The 19,379-nt window shown below is 50.2% G+C and overlaps 1 protein-coding gene across 2 annotated transcripts in view; it reads left to right on the top strand.

Moving 5' to 3' along the window:
- Positions 1-19,379, top strand: part of ATP13A2 (ATPase cation transporting 13A2) — a 38,291-nt gene that overhangs the window by 12,560 nt on the left and 6,352 nt on the right. Inside the window, exons 6-24 of one of the 2 annotated variants that reach the window (XM_083511406.1) lie at positions 488-567; positions 1,316-1,393; positions 2,246-2,315; positions 3,070-3,204; positions 3,735-3,801; positions 5,006-5,137; positions 5,245-5,412; positions 7,936-8,046; positions 9,553-9,599; positions 11,157-11,345; positions 11,437-11,643; positions 12,230-12,343; positions 12,924-13,080; positions 14,756-14,876; positions 14,974-15,098; positions 15,226-15,383; positions 15,842-15,955; positions 17,764-17,843; positions 18,230-18,382. In XM_083511406.1, the coding sequence (XP_083367532.1) occupies positions 488-567; positions 1,316-1,393; positions 2,246-2,315; positions 3,070-3,204; positions 3,735-3,801; positions 5,006-5,137; positions 5,245-5,412; positions 7,936-8,046; positions 9,553-9,599; positions 11,157-11,345; positions 11,437-11,643; positions 12,230-12,343; positions 12,924-13,080; positions 14,756-14,876; positions 14,974-15,098; positions 15,226-15,383; positions 15,842-15,955; positions 17,764-17,843; positions 18,230-18,382 (2,306 nt within the window). The remainder of the gene's footprint in view (positions 1-487; positions 568-1,315; positions 1,394-2,245; positions 2,316-3,069; positions 3,205-3,734; positions 3,802-5,005; positions 5,138-5,244; positions 5,413-7,935; positions 8,047-9,552; positions 9,600-11,156; positions 11,346-11,436; positions 11,644-12,229; positions 12,344-12,923; positions 13,081-14,755; positions 14,877-14,973; positions 15,099-15,225; positions 15,384-15,841; positions 15,956-17,763; positions 17,844-18,229; positions 18,383-19,379) is intronic. The other variant, XM_083511407.1, reaches the window with a different exon arrangement.

Below are 19,379 nucleotides of genomic sequence, written 5' to 3'. Positions count from 1 at the left end.
AGTCTTATCTTACCCAGTTGCAACAAATCTTGGACACGCTGATACACAGGCTTCTCAACCCCCTTTTTCCTGGGAAGGGCGCCAGGAGTCCCAAGACAGGAGTTTCTGTTCATGCTCAGGAAAACACATGAGGCAGGGCTCCTGAGGAGGGGGAGAAAAGGGGGGGGGGACTGGAGGGAATATATGGTGTGTGCAATGGCTGTAAAAGTTGTGCTTGCTTGTGAATTATCACGCTAGCTCCTTCTGCTACCCGGAAGGCAGAATAAATAGCTCTTTCTCTGGATTAACCCTTCGGTGTCTGTTTCTTCCCTCCCCGGGCGCAATGCTCTTTCCATCCATGAGAAAGGCCTAAAAAGGCTACAATCATATGTAACAAAACCATAAGTCTCATGTTTTCATTTACACAGATCTCCTCTCCGATACCTTTACTTGATATTTCTTGAAGTTTTTAACGGTAGTAGTAAAACATTTAAAAAAATCTTTTCAGAAGAACGTCCTTCGCTACTACCAGTTTGAAGGTTTGCGCTATGTCTGGATTGAGAAGTGGGGTGCCTTCTGCAAGGCCAGGTAAGCCTCTGCCTTCGGCGTGTACTAGGCTGGGACTTTGCTCCCTCTTCTGCTGCCAGCAGCCGAAATTGCATCATTTGCATGGGTCTGTGCAAATTTTCCTCGCCCCAGATTTGATTCCTGCAATTTGTATGTAGCGGTTTCCTCTAGCTTTTCATTTTGCTTCTAGCACGTTCTGTCCCATGACTGGTTGTTTGCCGTTGGTTGCCAGAATGCTCTGGAATGTATCCAGCTAAGCAATACAGTGGTACCTCGGGTTACATATGCTTCAGGTTACAGACTCCGCTAACCCAGAAATAGTACCTCTGGTTAAGAACTTTGGTTCAGAATGAGAACAGAAATCGTGCTCCGGTGCCACCACAGCTCCGTGTGCTGCTCTGGCTCGCCAGAAGCGGCTTAGTCATGCTGGCCACATGACCCAGAAGCTGTACGCTGGCTCCCTCGGCCAATAAAGCGAGATGAACGCCACAACTCCAGAGTCGGTCACGCCTGGACTTAATGGTCAGGGGTCCCTTTACCTTTACCTTTACCACCGTACTTTGATTAGACCCATTGGAATTATAGAACCTAAATTAGTTGTGTCTTCAGCGAGTCTGATCTGAGAGAGCCAAGCATTGAATGCAACCCTCTGTGACATCACAGCAGCTTAGCCAATGGAAGCTCAGGGCTCCGAAATAAGGAAATGCCTGTTTTTAACCTGTTGGTGGCAGATACAGGCTGTCTCTTTGTCTCTCTGTGTATTTTGCAGTGTGTTGGATGAAAGCTGGACCTTCTCAGATATCCACCTCTCCCTCTGTGGACTAAGCGCTGAAGAACAAGCTGTCAGGTGAGCGTGAACAGCACTGATGCCTATCAAAAGGCCATAAAGCTGCCCCTAGGCTGCCACCTGTCTTTTGTTTGTCAAACTTCTCTGATTTTTGCACCACAGAAATCTGGATTTTAGTCTTAATTTTGCACAACTGAGGATCCTGCGAAAACAGCAGATTCTGCCAAAAGGTTCAGAGGCTATTGATTCAAATGCCCGCATTCTCTTTTTGCTCCCTCCGCCAGCAATGAAATGAAAGGGATGGTTAGAGGGATCAATTAATAAAGGCAGATTTATCTTGGCTTGAGTAATGCTAATTATTTCTTTGAAATCCCTCCTTAAATCTATGAAATAAGCAATTCACACTTAATGCTCTAATTTAAACAGGGCCTTTATTTTGTTTTACAGATGTATATTCCACCATGGGGTTGTGTGTTGTTGACTCTTATAAAAATGGCTTACAAAATGTCTAAATCTGACGCAAGCTGTAGTCACAATAAAGCAACAACTAACTGAATATTTGTTGGCACACGCAATAAAACTCAACCCAACCCAACCCAAGCCTCCACCTCCGTCAGAAGGGCCGCAAAATCTATTTGATCTGGTTCTCTGTGGCAAAGCCTGAGCTAGGAAGGGGTGTAGATTAGTTTCTTTTGTTTTGCTCTTCCATGTTTTTTTAAAAAGCAGCATTTTATATCTCTTTGATGTTGATGCTTTCTTGGAGCCTCTCAGCTCCCCCAGCCAGGTTGGGTTGGCTAGAAATGCAAACGGATGCGACCTTCAGCCCAGTCACGGAACATCTGGTGATATTTTGGATCCTGTGCCAAAGCTGACCTGTGCATTCTCTTCTCTCCTCACCCTCTGCTTGGACAGGAGAAAGATTTACGGGCGGAACCTGATTGATGTACCTGTAAATTCTTACTTCAGGCTGCTGAGAGATGAGGTTTGCCTTTATGGAAATAATAATAATAATAGTAATAATAATTTATTATTTATACCCCGCCCATCTGGCTGGGTTTCCCCAGCCACTCTGGGCGGCTTCCAACAAAACAGTAAAATACAATAACCTATTAAACATTAAAAACTTCCCTAAACAGGGCTGCCTTCAGATGTCTTCTAAAAGTTTGGTCGTTGTTCTTCTGGTGGGAGGGCGTTCCACAGGGTGGGTGCCACTACCAAGAAGGCCCTCTGCCTGGTTCCCTGTAGCTTTGCTTCTCGCCGTGAGGGAACCGCCAGAAGGCCCTCGGCGCTGGACCTCAGTGTCCGGGCAGAACGATGGAGGTGGAGACGCTCCTTCAGGTATACTGGACTGAGGCCGTCTCACCCTGGTTTGCTGGGCATGGGGAGGGGAAGACCTTTTCCTTCCCTGGGAAAATGGGTCCCTAGGCGAGACAAGCTGGCAGTGCCCATTCAGATATACTTTTCTGGCCTGGGGGGGTCATTTGATAGAGAACGGCATCCCCTGCCCTCACAGAACAGACTTCAGTGGGGCAGAAGCTTAGGTTTTCAGGAAGCTGAGCTCCAGTGTGGTCCACAAAATGCTTTTAGCTGGGGAACATCTGGGGAGGGTTTCCCCCCTGTGCTGAGAGCCACCAGCTCACAGACTGCCCCCCCCAGCTTCCTGCAAGTGGCCTTGCATCTTCTGATAAACGTTTTATTAACTCTGCCCTCCCTTTCTGCTGTCCTCCCCACTCCAGGTCTTGAACCCGTTTTACATCTTCCAGATTTTCAGCATCGTCTTGTGGAGCTTCGACGAGTACTATTATTATGCTGCCTGCATCTTCCTCATTTCTGCGGTCTCCATCGGGATCTCTCTCTACGAGACGAGGAAGGTGGGCTCAGCCTCGGTTGCACAAGGGCGGGGAGGGCCGGACCTTGAGTAGGGTTGCCATATTTCAAATCCGGACACAAAGAGTTGTTGAGCTTCTTTTTGGACAAAGTTGTTGGCAAAATTGATGTTTTTGAGCTGTTTTTAAGGAAAACCGTTCTCGTACATCCAGATTTTCCCAGACGTCTTGCCGATTTCCGCCCAGACACTGCCTGGGAAATTCTGGACATATGGCAACCCTATAGGTAGCCTCAACCCCCAAGCACAGCCCCCTACAGTGAGGGGGAGGGGCTGCCAGGCAGCTTTGAATGCAGCCTCACCCACCAGTGCCTCTCTGGTGTGGTGTTCCAGTGCTGGGCAGCAGCCGTGCTTTCTTGGCTACAAATTCCCTTGGCATTAAAATAGGCCGGGCACTTCTTGGGCACGTGGGCAGAGCAGGGGAGGGGACTCCCGTTGAGCTCCAGAGTGAGGTCTGGCAGCTGGTACTAGTCCTGCCGCTCCTGACACTTTTACTGTCACGCTTGGCCCCTGCAGCAAAGCATCACCCTGCAGAAGATGGTGAAGATGGCAGTCAACCTGCAAATCCGCAGAGCCTCCGGAGGTAAGCGGGCGACCGCCGACAGCTTCCTCTGTCCTTGAGGCTGTTCCCTCTTGGGAAGGGAATTCTCCCATGTTCAGCTCTCTCTCCTTAGCCTTGACCACCCACTTCCTTTGCTCATCTCGGCCCGTAACGAGTTTGGCCATTCGTTCATCTTTCCTTGGGTTGCCTCTGTCGTATATTTGGTTGAGTTCCTCTCTGTCTGGTCGTGGGATTGTTTCATTCCTCAGCAACCTTTTAATCTGATGTTTGCTCTTGGGTTTTCCCATCTCTTGGGATGACTTCTGGCGGTTCCCTCCCTGAGAGAAGGGAACCAGAGGGCCTTCTCGGTGGTGGTGCCTGCCCTGTGGAACGCCCTCCCATCAGATGTCAAGGAAATAAACAACTCTCTGACTTTTAGAAGACATCTGAAGTCAGCTCTGTTTAGGGAAGCTTTTAATGTTTGATGCTATTATTATTATTATTATTATTATTATTATTATTATTATTATTCTGTTGGGAGCCCCCAGAGTGGCTGGGGAAACCCAGCCAGGTGGGCGGTGTATTAATATTATTATTATTAAATATTTATATCCCACCCTCCCCAGCCGAAGCCGGGCTCAGAGTGGCTAACAACAGTAAAATGATACAACATTCTAAAATCATTTCATTATAAAATTAATTCAAATCAGATTAATGGCAACCATTCGGCTAGAGTTCTGTGAGGATTGCCAAAGGAGTCAGGCTGTGCCCTGGCCAAAGGAACAGCTCCATCTTGCAGGCCCTGTGGAAAGATGTCAAGTCTCGCAGGGCCCTAGTCTCTTGTGACAGAGCGTTCCACCAGATCGGAGCCACAGTCGAAAAAGCCCTGGCTCTGGTTGAGGCCAGCCTAACCTCTCTGTGGCCTGGGACCTCCAAGATGTTTTTGTTTGAAGACCGTAAGTTCCTCTGTGGGACATACCAGGAGAGGCAGTCCCGTAGGTACGTAGGTAATATAATAATAATAATAATAATAATAATAATAATAATAATAATAATAATAATGACAATGACAATGACAATGACAAAAAAGCAGGGGAGAACCTGACCTTTCTAGAAATTATCCCTTTAGCTCTAGTTGTAGCCTCCCCCTCTTTCTTTTTCTTTTTAAAACTTCTGAGAACTCTTGCCTTATTCCTTCCCGGAGAGGTGTGACCCGTTTTCTCTTTTGGTGGCTGGTGTTGAACAGAGAAAGTGACAGTGAGTTCCATGGACCTGGTGCCCGGCGACTGCATTGTCGTGCCCATGGATGGACTTCAGGTCCCGTGCGATGCCGCCTTGCTGACGGGCGAGTGCCTGGTGAACGAGAGCATGTTGACCGGTGAGGACAGAGCAGGGTGCTGGCTGGGGGATGAGCTGCTTTAGGGCTTGCCACTGGGCTTGGCTGGGTGTTGGCCATTCATCCTCAGTGGTCCTCTTTCCCTCCAGGCGAGAGCATCCCAGTGATGAAGACCTCTTTGCCCGAAGGCCCCCAAGCGACCAGCACCGTCTATTCCCCTGAGGAACACAAGCGCCACACGCTGTTCTGCGGAACGCAGGTCATCCAGGCAAGACCCTACGTGGGCCCTGAGGTTCTGGCAGTGGTCACTCGCACAGGTCAGCTTAATGAAGCACAGGGCGGATTTTATTTAAGTCAAATCCAATTAAATCGAATTGATTTAAAACACTGTTAGGTTGTGGGTGAACCTATCGGACGACACAGCAGTTCTTCAAACAGCTCTTGTTTATTCACAGACCAGAACAGAACTGAACTGAACTGAAGGGTTCAGCCAACCTGCTTATATAGAGCTCCAGTACAATGTAACTGTAACAATTTTCTAAAACTATCCAATCACTGAACGTCACTTTCGATCCCTTATTTGCATAACTATCTACAGTATCCCCCTGCTGGCCCAGGGTGAGAACTTCAGTACATAACAAACACGATTTAAATCACTAGTCAGTAAGACTTGATTTAAATATTTTTTTTACAGAAAGACTCGTTCTTGCTGGTATAATCTTAATACAGTCATACCTTGTGTTGCGTTAGGTTAATGTTGCGTCTTATTGACTTGCGAACGCGGCAAACATGGAAGTGTATACTTCTGGGTTTTGGAGCACACGCAGAAGTGTTCTGTGCGCTTTGCACATGCACAGAAACACTCTATCATGCTCCGTGCTTGCGCAGAAGCGCCACTCTGGTTGCGGACATTTCGGAGTGCGAATGGCACCCTGGAACTGATCATGTCCGCAGCTAGAGGTACCACTGTATTTGCAACCAGATGAAGGTTTCATTGTTGGAATAAGAAACAATTTTCAGAGTAGTTTTTACAGTTCTATCAAAAATTTCTGATTTGGGTATACTGTTAGAAGTACAATTTATTTAACTAAAACAATAACATTATAGTATATGTTTCCATGTTTGTTAACTGATGTGGTTAAACAATTTTTTAAAAAAACCACACCCTTAGAGTTAAATTTAAAACTTAAAACAAATGCTTATTTCCTGATGAATAGCCTTTGGACTGTACTGTAACTTAAACAGAAAACTATATTTAGAAAGATTTTTCCTCCAAAAGCATTTTTTAATATTTATTTATTTATTTATTTAAAGATATAATATTTATTGATTTAAAATATCATCTTACAAATATACAGTGGTACCCCGCAAGACAAACGCCTCGCGAGACGAAAAACTCGCAAAACGAAAGGTTTTTTCGTTTTCGAGTTGCCTCGCAAGACGAATTTCCCTATGGGCTTGCTTCGCAAAACGAAGCTTGCCCCGGGGACAGCTTCCCCCGGACGCAAAGCGCTTCTTCCCCGCTTCCCCCGGACGTCTTTTGCAGCAAGGGGCTGCAGGGAGATCGCTATCTCCCCGCAGCCCCTTGCTTCAAAAGAGGTCCAGGGGCAGCGGGAAGCGAAGCGCTTCTTCCCCGCTGGCCCCGGACGTCTTTTGCAGCAAGGGGCTGCGGGGAGATCACTTCTCCCGGTGCTCCGAAGCCGGGCGGGGGGCAGGGGACACCTCCCGCCGCCGCGGGGACACCTTTTGAAGGCAGGCGGGGGGGGGAGCAAAGACTTTCGCCCCCCGCCCGCCTTCAGAAGAGGTCCAGGACCTCTTCTGAAGGCTGGCGGGGGGCAAAAGTCTTTGTCCCCCCTGCCTGCCTTCCCAGGGGCTTTTAAATCGCCCCGGACAGCGGAGAAGTCCTCCGCTGTCCGGGGCGATTTTAAAATGCCGCCCGCCAGCATTTTAAGATCACCCGGACAGCGGAGAAGTCCTCCGCTGTCCCGGGGTTTTTTAAAATGCTGGGGGTGGGAAGAAAAGCCCTTGTCCCCGTCCCCCCAGCCTTCAGAAGAGGTCCGGGGACAGACTGTCCCCGGACCTGGTCTGAAGGCGGTTTCCCTAGGAACGCATTAATTGATTTTCAATGCATTCCTATGGGAAACCGTGCATCGCAAGACGAAAAAACCGCAAGACGAAGAGACTTGCGGAACGAATTAATTTCGTCTTGCGAGGCACCACTGTATTGCAAATGGTTACAGCAAAGAATAAAGAAAATAAAAAGAACAAAGTAGAGTTAATAATAAGAAAAGAATATCAGTTATAGCACCATAATAAAAATAAAGCATTTTATTTTAAAAATCCGATCTAAATAAAAAAATCTCATTTAAATAAAAAAAATTGATTTTAAAAAAATAAAATAAAAACCTTTTTAAAAAAAAAAACACCATTGATTTTTATCCACCCTCATGAAGCGAGATGTGCGTCCAGTCCCACCCCTAGTTTTAGTCCCTTGGCTGAAGGTGCTGAACGTCTTTTGGACAGCAATCTGCTCAGCAACCCCCTGTGTTCCTGGCGTGCCCTTACTCTCCTGCGGCTGAGATGGCATTTTCTGAAACTGCAGCCTCATGGTCTCTGCCCCCTGCACACTCACAAGGTGCCCTCCAGGGCAAAGCGATTCTGAGCCTGCAGTGAGGGCCTCCTGCCCATGGGTTGGCTCTGCTGCCTGCCAGAGACCTGGGACTGTGGCTGCTGCTTTGATCCCTCGAGGTTTGCTGTTGCTGCTGCGGCACTTTGAACTTTTCCCTCGGCACATTTTGGGATTCTGCCTGCCTCACCCCCATCCCCTCCTCTCTCGCCAGGCTTCTACACAGCCAAAGGGGACCTCATCAGCTCCATCCTCCACCCCAAGCCACTCAGCTTTCGGTTTTATAAAGACGCATGGAAGTTTGTTGGTTTTCTCACAGTCCTGGGTAAGTTTGTGAAGATGTCAGCCCGCTGGTCGGCAGCCATGGAAAAGGCAAACTTTATGCCCCCAGGGATTGGGGGGGGGGCGGGAATTGAAAACAAAACTGCTAGTGTCATAATGCCACAAATCTATGGTGTGGTTGCCTTAGGAGTCCTGTGTGCAGTTATGGTCACCGCACCTCACAAAGGATATAATAATAATAATAATAATAATAATAATAGATAATAATTTTTATTTATACCCCGCCCTCCCCAGCCAGAGCCGGGCTCAGGGCGGCTAACACCAGTAAAATGACAGTAAAAACATAATAAGGAGGGGGGAACCAATTTAAAATACAGGTTAAAATACAATTTAAAATGCAGCCTCATTTTAATAGCAGCCCATAGATCAAAACCATAAGGGGAGGGAAACATAAGAGTCAGACTGAATCCAAACCAAAGGCCAGGCGGAACAGTTCTGTCTTGCAGGCCCTGCGGAAAGATGTCAAGTCCCGCAGGGCCCTAGTCTCTTGTGACAGAGCATTCCACCAAGTCGGGGCCAGTACTGAAAAGGCCCTGGCCCTAGTTGATACTGTACTGTTGGGAAAGGTTCCGCAAAAGGGCAACTAAAGCAAACAAGAGGGTGTTGTGGCTCCCCTATGGGGAAAGCTTGCATTGTTTGGGGACTTCTTAGTTTAGGGGAAAGGTGAGTAAGAGGTGTTGTGATAAAAATTTATAAAATTATGCACAGCATAGTATTGGGAAATGATACATAATGAATTGAAAAAAATGTTCAAAAGTACTTTCTCAAAAAACAAAAACAAAAAAAAAACCCAGAGTCCTATCTGTTGGGGATAATCCAGACTGAAATTCCCTATTTCAGGCTATTTATGTATGCCACTACTGCGGCCTGTGTTTTGTTAGCTCCAAAATGGAAAACAAGCAAGGTCCCAACTTAAGAAGAACGGCAACTTAAGTTGATGGAATATGCGCAGCTTGCAGACTTAACATGTAGAATAAGAGAACAAGAAGAACATATGTTTAGAGAAGACTGGAAAACGTTTATTGAATATTCAGTGTGCAACTGAAAACACTGTCAGCATTAAGATAAATTCAACAGTGTAAATAAGTTTTGATGGATGCAATAATGGAATACTGAATGGTATGGTTTTTGTAAAATATGCAGGGATTTATGATATGCAAAATGAACCATGGAAAGAGAAGAATGGAGGTCATTGATATCTTAAGGATGTAAAAACAAGTACTTTTTCCTATCCACATTTCTGTGTGCTGTGCATAATTTTATCATTCATTCATTTAATTCTTATTAGATTTTCTGTTATACAATTTAAACAGAAAATCTAATAAGAATTAAATGAATGAATGATAAAATTATGCACAGCACACAGAAATGTGGATAGGAAAAAGTTTCCCTCTCTCCCATAATGCTAGAATTCAGGGTTACTGTGAGATTATTCTCCATTGTGGGATTGTGACAGTCAAATCTCCTTTCTCTCTCCTTTGTCCTCCAGCGGCTATTGGTACCGGCTACAGCATCTACATCTTGTATCGAAACAAGGTCAGTGAAGTTCCACGGGGGGCGGTGAGGGTTCTTCTGAGCCCCCCATCCTGCACCCCATTCCCCAATTTGAGAGGTGCTTCTCGCGACTTAAGAGAGTTGTGCCTGACAGTTGTGCCAGAGCAAGCCACCGCCCCATGGAGGCCTACTGGACCCCACAACCCTTTGCACTTCGAACCCGGCTTTTCCAGCCATCCTGCCAGGAAAGGCAACCTTTGGGTGTTTTGCTTTGCTTGTTTTAGCTGCACTTTTGCTGAGCACTTTTGCCCAGCAAGGGGTTTAAGGCAGCTCCCAGGAACTCAGGAAAACCTCACCAAAGCATGGGGAGAAGGAGCCACGGGGAATGCTAGCCAAGCACAAACAAGCAAGTCGTTGACTCTAATAATAATAATAATAATAATAATAATAATAATAATAATAATAATAATAAATTTATTATTTATACCCTGCCCATCTGGCTGTGCCTCCCCAGCCACTCTGGGCGGCAACCAACAAAATAGTAAAATACAGTTAGCCATCAAACATTAAAAGCTTTCCTAAACAGGGCTGCCTTCAGATGTCTTCTAAAAGTCTGGTAGTAGTTGTTCTCTTTGACATCTGGTGGGAGGGCGTTCCACAGGGTGGGTGCCACCACCGAGAAGGCCCTCTGCCTGGTTCTCTGTAACGTCGCTTCTTGCAGTGAGGGAACTGCCAGAAGGCTCTTGGCGCTGGACCTCAGTGTCTGGGTAGAACGATGGGGGTGGAGACGCTCCGTCAGATATTCTGGACTGAGGCTAGCAGCAAGGCAGTGGAATTTTAAAATTCCAGAGCACCAGATGAAGGACCCTGGCGTAATGAAACTTTGCAAACCTGGGGAGAGAGCCAGGAAGGTAATGAAGAAATGGCACACCAGGGAGAGCTCTCCTAACAAGAGGAAGTGACATCACGGGGGGGGGGGTCACAAAGGCTCTCCAATGACAAGGGGAGATCCTGGGAGGGCTCAAACGGGAAGAATCCCATTCCTAGAGTGTTAATAGGGCTGCCAGTATTGCGCCCAACGCTCTGAATTGTTGGTGGTTGAGAATGAGACTCCCCATGGGAAGAATGCATGGGCATGGGATGGTTCCTGCCAAGGTGTTCCCAGGAGTCCTTCCATCTTGTCTGGCCAATAACACACACACACACACACACACACACACACACACACACACACTTCAGGAAGAGGAGAATAGTTTCCTTGGATGTCTCAGAACCAGGCAGCACCCTTTTGTGGAGCGGGGTCAGGCCTCGTCCGTGCAGCTGACGTAGCATTTCGGATATTACAGGGAACCCTTCAGGTGTGGAGAACCTGGCTGCTGGTGAACCATGGGGGCTTCTGGAGAATAGGCTGCGGCTGCAGAAGGCATTGCCTGCAGAAGGTCGCCGGTTCAGTTCCCAGCAGCATCTCCAAGTAGGGCTTCCTCTGCCTGGAGGGCTGCTGCTGCCAGCCAGTGTAGGATATATTGAGCTAGGCGGCCAAGGGGCTGACCCAGGGCAAGGCAGCTCCCCCGTGACTCCCAGCATCCTTCGCCCCAACAGGAAACACTCCGGCAGATCATTCTGCGTGCCCTGGATGTCGTGACGGTGATTGTGCCCCCAGCCTTGCCAGCTGCCATGACGGTGGGCACCATTTATGCCCAGAACAGGCTGAAGCAGCAAGGGATCTTCTGCATCAGCCCCCCACGGATCAACCTCTGTGGGAAGGTGCGCCTGGTCTGCTTTGATAAGGTGAGGGTCCTAGGGCAGGGTGGGAGTGGGCTGCTAACCTCACCTGCCTGTTGCCTTGCCCATGCTCTGACTTAGCCTGTGTCTCCCCTAGACAGGGACCCTCACGGAGGACGGCCTGGACATTTGGGGCGTGGTTCCCCTGGAAAACGGCTCTTTCTTGCCCCTTGTCCATGAGCTGCGCTGCTTGGACAGCGGCCCGCTGCTCTGCTGCTTGGCCACTTGCCACACCCTCTCTTGGCTTGGAGAGCAGCTCATTGGAGACCCTGTGGACCTCAAGCTGCTGGAATCCACTGGATGGGTAAGAGAGAGGCATAGGAGGGAAAGGGAACCGATCCAAGCTCTGCTCTGCTGCGGAAACGGCACTGAGTTTCTGGCTGCACCGAGCCATGTTTGCAAGAGCCAAAGGAGGGGCTGGATCTTGTCACCCCGGCTGAGGAAAAGAGGAACGGGAGGCCACAGCTCAGCTGGAGGAGGCAGAAGGGAGGCCAGCCCCAAAACTGGGATACGCAGCCATTGTGGCGAATTCTGATGATTCTAGGCCCGTTTCCAGTCTGGCGTCTTTCATGGTTGCTGTTTTAAAGGAAACTTGGATTGTAGAGGTGGAGGAAGACCTCTCTGTCCATTCAGACCTTGGGGAACCAGAGCTGATGTCAGGAGTTGGGACCTTCTTAGTCTCCTGTTAGGCCGCTTTCCTTTGTGGCTGCCTCCCTTCGTTGAAATTTAGAGGGTCATCTCCCTGGGGGGCAGCAGCCCTGTTATAATGGCGGTGGTGATAACAAGGGTCTAGATGGGCCCAGTGGTCTGACAATGCAAGGTGGGCACCCCAGGCTGGGGGCAATGGAGGGGGAAGCCTCTGCTTCCTCTAACGCCTTCCTTCCTTCTAGATCCAGGAGGAAACTGAAGGGGACTCGGCAGAGGCGCAAGCAACCCAGCTTTTTGGGACCAGAGCCCTGGCGGTGATGAGGCCTCCACCAGTGGGAGAGCAGCTTCATGGCAAGGTGAGGCTGTCGGGCATTTGCCTGCACGTAGTTGTAGGTTAAACCACAGAGTCAAGGACTTGCCGATAGAAGGTCGGTGGTTCGAATCCCCGCAACGGGGTGAGCTCCCGTTGCTATGTCCCTGCTCCTGCCAACCTAGCAGTTCGAAAGCACGTCAAAGTGCAAGTAGATAAATAGGTACCACTCCGGCGGGAAGGTAAATGGCATTTCTGTGCGCTGCTCTGGTTCACCAGAAGCGGCTTAGTCATGCTGGCCACATGACCTGTGGCTCCCTCGGCCAGTAAAGTGAGATGAGCGCCGCAACCCCAGAGTCGGCTACGACTGGACCTAATGGTCAGGGGTCCCTTTACCTTTTAGTTGTAGAGTGTTGTGGAACAGCTCACATCACTCCCTTGCAGTGCTGGAGGGTGTTTGGTCCCATGGGAGAACAGGACCTGGGCCCCTTTCCCTCATCAGCCCTCCCTTCCCAATGCATGCTGGGATGGCAACGCTAAAAAGTGAGCTTGCAGGGTGGAAGACTCTGGCTTCTCTACCCACCCCCTTGCCAAGAGACCATTCTGCCATTCTGTGTCCGACTCAGGAACACCCGGCGCCCGTGGCTATTCTCCGCCGCTTCCCGTTTTCCTCAGCCCTGCAGCGAATGAGTGTTCTGGTTAAGCCCACCGGTGGGGGGCCTTCACAGGCGTACATGAAGGGGTCTCCAGAGATGGTGGCCAGCCTCTGCGATAAGGAATCGGGTCAGTCTACACATCCTTCTGGTATTGGCTAACATGACTCTTCCATCCCACCAGGTGTAACTACCTACTTGCTCTCTACTAACCCACATGGTTTCTCTTCTTCCTGGGTGTCGTGCCACTTCTATTTTTGCTGGAGCCATTGGGGGTCCAGGGAGGGGCGTGTTGGGCCCAGGAACACCTCCTGAGTAGCTAAGCAGTGATGGGGTTCTTAGCATCACTTTGATGATGGAGGAAGGTGTAGGAATAACGGAGGACGGCGGGAGGTTGAAAAAACGAGGAAACACATTGTATAGTTTGCAGTAAGCTGGGCAAAGATATGGCAGCAAATAATGTCCCTGGTTGTTCAGGCTGTTGTTGTCTGGTGGCAACAAGGGCTTTGGTGTCACCCCAAGTGACTAGACGTGGTTCTTTCCTGGTCTGCACTTGGCGGCACTATGTCTCCCTCGGGTGGTGCTTTACTGGCATCTCCTGTAGGCTTAGTTGGAAGTCTGGAGTTGGATTGCTCAAGTCCTGGTGCCAGGCCATGCTGGACAGCGGATTGGACTGCTGTCCAGAACTGGAACTCACAACGGACCTGTAGGGGTAAAAAATAATAGCCTAGCCCTGCCCCCAGGCGATCAGGGCCACAGGGCCACGCCACTCCAGATCCGGTAGCTGTTGACAAAATAGGTTGTTAAGGCTGAAGTCCTTGGATTGGCATAAATAGTAATAATAATAATAATAATAATAATAGTAATAATAATAATAATAATATTTTTTTATTTATACCCCGCCCTCCCCAGCCAAGACTGGGCTCAGGGGGGCTAACAAGCAATAATAAAAACAAGTTGATTAAAATACAATTTAAAAGATTAAGATAAAACATTAAAACATTAGGATGCAGTCTCTTCATAGGAGGAGAAAGGAAAAAGAAAGAAAGAGGGGGAGGGAATCAAACTGATTCTAAGCCAAAGGCCAGGTGGAACAACTCTGTCTTACAGGCCCTGCGGAAAGAAATCAGATCCCGCAGGGCCCTGGTCTCATGAGACAGAGCGTTCCACCAGGCCGGAGCCAGTGTTGAGAAGGCCCTGGCTCTGGTTGAGGCTAATCTGACTTCCTTAGGGCCCAGGACCTCTAGGGTGTTGCTATTTATGGACCTTGAGGCTCTCCATGTGGCATACTAGGAGAGGCGGTCCCGTAGGTACGAGGGCCCTAGGCCGTGAAGGGCTTTAAAGGTCAAAAGCAGCACCTTCAATCTGACCCTATATTCCACTGGGAGTCAGTGCAGCTGGAAAAGCACTGGGTGAATATGCTCCCATGGTAGAGACCCCGTGGGGAGCCTCGCTGCAGCATTCTGCATCACTCCTGAGTTTCTGGGACAGCTTCAAGGGCATCCCTGTGTAGAGCGAATTACAGTAGTCAAGCCTGGAGGTGAAATACAGTAGTCAAATGCCTGTCTGCTGGTGCATGTTGATCTGAATTAGAAGCAACATGGTTAATTGAAAACAACAAAGTGTTTAATTTACACTGAAATTGCCTAGGGTCCTTCAGATGGGGGAGACGATCCTCCAAGGGGTGGGGAAAGGAACCCTCAGCAGCCATCTTTGGCATGTGGGGCTGTTGGGAGAGGTCTTCCTTCTTGCCTTTTGCAGCGATGCATTCCTAAACCAACCAACCCCCTCTCTTGGCATTGCAGTCCCTGCGGATTTCACCCAGACTTTGCGCCATTTCACCAGCGACGGGTTCCGGGTCCTTGGGCTGGCTTTCAAGCCCCTCGCTGCCATTGGGACATTCGAAGAGGCCCAGGACATGACAAGGTGCCTGGGAACCTGGCAGCGGCTTCCTCTCCGGCCTGGGCTCCCCTGCTCTGCCCAGAGGCCCACTGATAACGGGGGTTTCTCCTTGGGCCGGCAGGGACGATGTGGAGAGCGGGATGGTCTTCCTGGGGTTCCTGGTGATGAAGAATGTTCTTAAGCCCGAGACTGCTCCAGTGATCCACTTACTGCACAACGCAGACATCCGAACCGTGATGGTCACAGGTATCAGACAGGGAGGAGGGCAGGGGATGCCCGTTTCTTTCTGTGTTTCGCGTTTGTTGCCATCTAGGTGTGGTGAAGCCCAGCACCTCTGTTCCTGTTCCTCTCCCTCTCTTCTTCTCCCCACCAGGAGACAACATGCTGACTGCTGTGAATGTGGCCAGGAGCTGCCGGATGGTGAATGCCAAGGAGCGAGTTCTCTTCGTCCACGCCGCCCCTCCTCGCGGCTGGGATGAGCCGGCTGCCCTCAGATTCGTCCCTTCCGAGCATCACCTGGAGCAGCCCGATGCAAGTCCTTCCCTACCCAAACTTCCTCTGTGGGCAGCCTGGCACATCAAGTGCCCTCGTGGCTTCCAGGGAGGTGGCACGCCTTGCCGCTTCTAGGATTTGGGAGGAGAAGAGGTGGGGAATGCCACCTTAAAGACTCCTGGGGCATCTTGCCCAATGTGGTCACCCTGGGCTGTCCCTGTCCATGAAAAGACCTGAGCGTGACCAGCTATGGGGCAGGTGATGCCACTTTTCCTTAGAGAGACCTCGCTCCACTTTGCTCCCTTCCTGGTTGCTGGCCTGCTGTGCATCTTACAGTCAGTGGGGTTGCAGTGCCCACCTCCTCCCTCTCTGTGCCAGCTGCAACCTTTCCATCACATTCCTGCGTGGCCTTGAGACCGGCCCAGGCACTGGGGCAAGGCTTGGGAAGGTAGGGGCATTGGGAAGAGGCCTGAATGTCAACTGCTGGGTTTTTGCAGGGTTCGTACCAACGGGACAGCTACTTCCTGGAGCAGCAGCACCCGTACCACTTGGCCGTCAATGGGCAATCCTTCGCGGTGCTTTGCGATCACTTTCCGGACCTCCTGCCAAAGGTAATGCTGGATGCAGGATACGTGCAGGATGAGAGGCAGAGCTTACTGCTGTTGCTGCTTCTGCCCAGCTGTCCATCCCCCCAAACCTCACCCCATCCTCTGGCAAAGGGCTTTCTCTGCTCACAGTCCCCAGATGCGCTGAACAGATGCAAGTCTGTAGGGGAAAGACTGCATCGCTCAGTGGTTAGAGCACCTGCTTTGCATGCAGAAGGTCGCGTGTTCAATTTCCAACTAGCGTCTCCATGTAGGGCTGGGAGCAGTGGGGTGCAGTGAAATTTTTGCGAAGGCAATTGGGGTGTGTGCATGATATCCCACATGCAAGCATCAGGCCTCCCCCCCTAAGCTAGGGACCCATTCAAAGCATTGCTCCTCCCTCCCTAAGCTGGGCAGAAGCTTCCCAGGCTTCGGGAAGGAGGCACCAGGCTTTAATACTTTAATTTATTGGGAACATTAAGGGGGCTAGCTTAGTCCCCCTAGTCCAATGCCCATGCACCACTGGCTGGGAGGGACCCCTGCCTAAAACCCTGGAGGGAGCCACTGCCGGTCAGTGTAGGCAGCATTGAGCCAGATAGACCCAGTGGTCTGATGTGGTATAAGGCAGCTTTCTTTGTTCCTGTGCAAGCCCTCAAAGATCTGACTGACAGCATCAAAATGGAAGCTGCTGGCTTGTTTCCCCCCCTGACATGTCCTTCTAGAGTCGATGCTGTCTTTTGAGGGAGGGAGGAGGGGGTTGCCCTGCAGAAGCCCCCAGGGACAATCTCCAGTGGAAAAGGGTCCGGTAGCAGGAGGAGGCAAAGACCCCTCCTCTTCCCCACCAAGAGCCATGACAGCGGGAGCCATTCAAAAATTCTGCACCTCATGGGGGCGTCTCTTCAAAGCTGGCACGATTGCTTGCTATTATTGATGATTGTTCGTCAGTAAGGTGATTAATTGGCTTCTTGTGCACCTCTTAGAGCTGATGAATGTTCTCAGGGATGTTAAAGGGTGCTACATTCACCCGACTCTTACGTGGCATCATGTGCAATGCTGCTGCAAGGAGTCACATGGCTCCCCAAAGTCAGATGCCCCAGAGCTTTCCCTTGGCTGGGGAAGGAGGAGAGGGGCATTAAACAAAATTGGCCAGAAATCCACTCGTGTCAATTAAAGATGGTCGATGCTTTGTGCCACAAGCGCCCCCTAGCCCAGGAAACAAGGGAGGTGCCTTATTCCACGTCTATCTAGCCTCCGGCTCCCATCAGCCTCTGCCAGCCCATCCAGTGGTCAAGGATGATGGAAACTGTAGTCAGCATCTTGTGGAGGGTTTCAGGTTCCCCAACCCTGGTTCAGCATCTCCCCAGTAGGGAGGGGAATTTCCCAGCCTCACCTGCAGGTGTTGCCAAGGAACTTTTGCACACAAAGCCCAAGAGCTGCAGACCACCGCTGCTGCCGCCGTTCCTCGGAGGAGGCCCTGCCACCCCACTAAGTCATCCCCCCTCCTTGTGTGAGCTGCCTTGGACATATTGTGATTCTCGAGGCAGTGGCAGCTCTGAAACGGATTCTAGAGAGCCAGTGTGGTGTAGTGGTTAAGACCGGTGGACTCGTAATCTGGTGAACCGGGTTCGCTTCCCCGCTCCTCCACATGCAGCTGCTGGGTGACCTTGGGCCAGTCACACTTCTCTGAAGTCTCTCAGCCCCACTCACCTCACAGAGTGTTTGTTGTGGGGGAGGAAGGGAAAGGAGAATGTTAGCCGCTTTGAGACTCCTTCGGGAAGTGATAAAGCGGGATATCAAATCCAAACTCTTCTTCTTCTTCTCTCTGCCTTCTGCAGATACTGGTCCGGGCCACCATTTTTGCCCGGATGTCGCCCGACCAGAAAACTCTCCTGGTCCAGAACTTGCGAGACCTGAAGTAAGTCTGTGGCATTTTTAGGGGGGGCGCTCCACTGCCCACCCCCACCCCACTGCCGGGATATTGTGGGGGGAGTCGCAAAGGCGTGTGATGGGCGAGGGATTTGTTCCAGAAACGCAGGAAGAGATGGCTTTCTCACTTCTGTGGGCGAAAGCAATGGAAATCCTTACAGACAGAGGGAAGAACCTTGAACTATGGCTGCGGGGCTGCCATTGCTCCAGACACTTTGCCTTTCCTCGTTGATAAAGTTGGAGAGAAGGGGGTGGGTTTGGTGGGGGGTAGGGGGTGTTGGGCAGAATTGACACCAGGGCCTTCCAGCGTGTTGGCCCCTGGTGGAAGCGGGGAAATGAGGCTCCAACTCTCCTCTCCCATGTGTCGGTTCACAGCTACTGCGTGGGGATGTGTGGGGATGGTGCCAACGACTGTGGAGCTCTGAAGGCGGCCGATGTGGGCATCTCGCTCTCCGAAGCAGAAGCCTCCGTGGCGTCGCCATTCACTTCCAAGATAGCCAACATCGAGTGTGTCCCCATCGCCATCCGGTAGGTCTGGGGAGAATCGACCTTTCTGGGAAGCAGAGCTTGTAGTAGATGATCCTCTTTCCCACCATCGTCTCAAAAAATGTAGCTCCTCCTCTTTAATTGGAACTAGAAATCTTTTTGGAGGCTCCTCTAAAAGAGCAGGGAATGTGGGTGGCGCTGTGGCCTAAACCACTGAGCCTGGGGCTTGCCGATCAGAAGGTCAGCGGTTCGAATCCCTGCAACTGGGTGAGCGCCTGTTGCTCAGTCCCAGCTCCTGTCCACCTAGCAGTTCGAAAGCATGTCAAAGTGCAAGTAGATAAATAGGTAGCACTCCAGCGGGAGGGTAAATGGCTTTTCCGTGCACTGCTCTGGTTTTGCCAGAAGCGGCTTAGTCATGTTGGCCACATGACTTGGAAAAACTGTCTGCGGACAAACGTCAGTTCCCTCGGCCAATAAAGCCAGATGAGCGCCGCAACCCCAGAGTGGTTCGCGACTGCACTTAACTGTCAGGGGTCCTTTAAAGAGCAAGAGAGGTGCTTTTGGAAAATCAGTTATTTCCCTTAAAAAAAAAAAGTTGTGAACTTAGTGGCATGGACTTCACACATGCTAGCCACTATGGTAAATTTTGATGAAAATACCTTGTAAGAACAGCAGTTGGCAGAAAGGGAAAAGTTTGTCCCTTACAGAAGCAAACCCTTCCGAGTCTTCCTGCCCATGTGCATCACTACCTCCTTAAAACAAAAAAGAAACCTCAGGGTGGGTGTCCCAAGTTTTGGGCCCCTGGTTTGTGTGGGATCTCATCAGAATTGATGTGCATGCAGTATTGGGGGGGCACCCTTTATATCTAAGTAAGGTGGTGCTGTGGGTTAAACCACAGAGCCTAGGACTTGCCGATCAGAAGGTTGGCGGTTCGAATCCCCGCAACAGGGTGAGCTCCCGTTGTTCGGTCCCTGCTCCTGCCAACCTAGCAGTTCGAAAACACATCAAAGTGCAAGTAGATAAATAGGTACCGCTCCGG

Source organism: Podarcis liolepis, assembly GCF_965112155.1.
Source record: "Podarcis liolepis genome assembly, chromosome: 7".
NCBI classification, from domain to species: Eukaryota; Metazoa; Chordata; class Lepidosauria; order Squamata; family Lacertidae; genus Podarcis; species Podarcis liolepis.
This window is presented reverse-complemented; position numbering and strand designations above follow the sequence as displayed.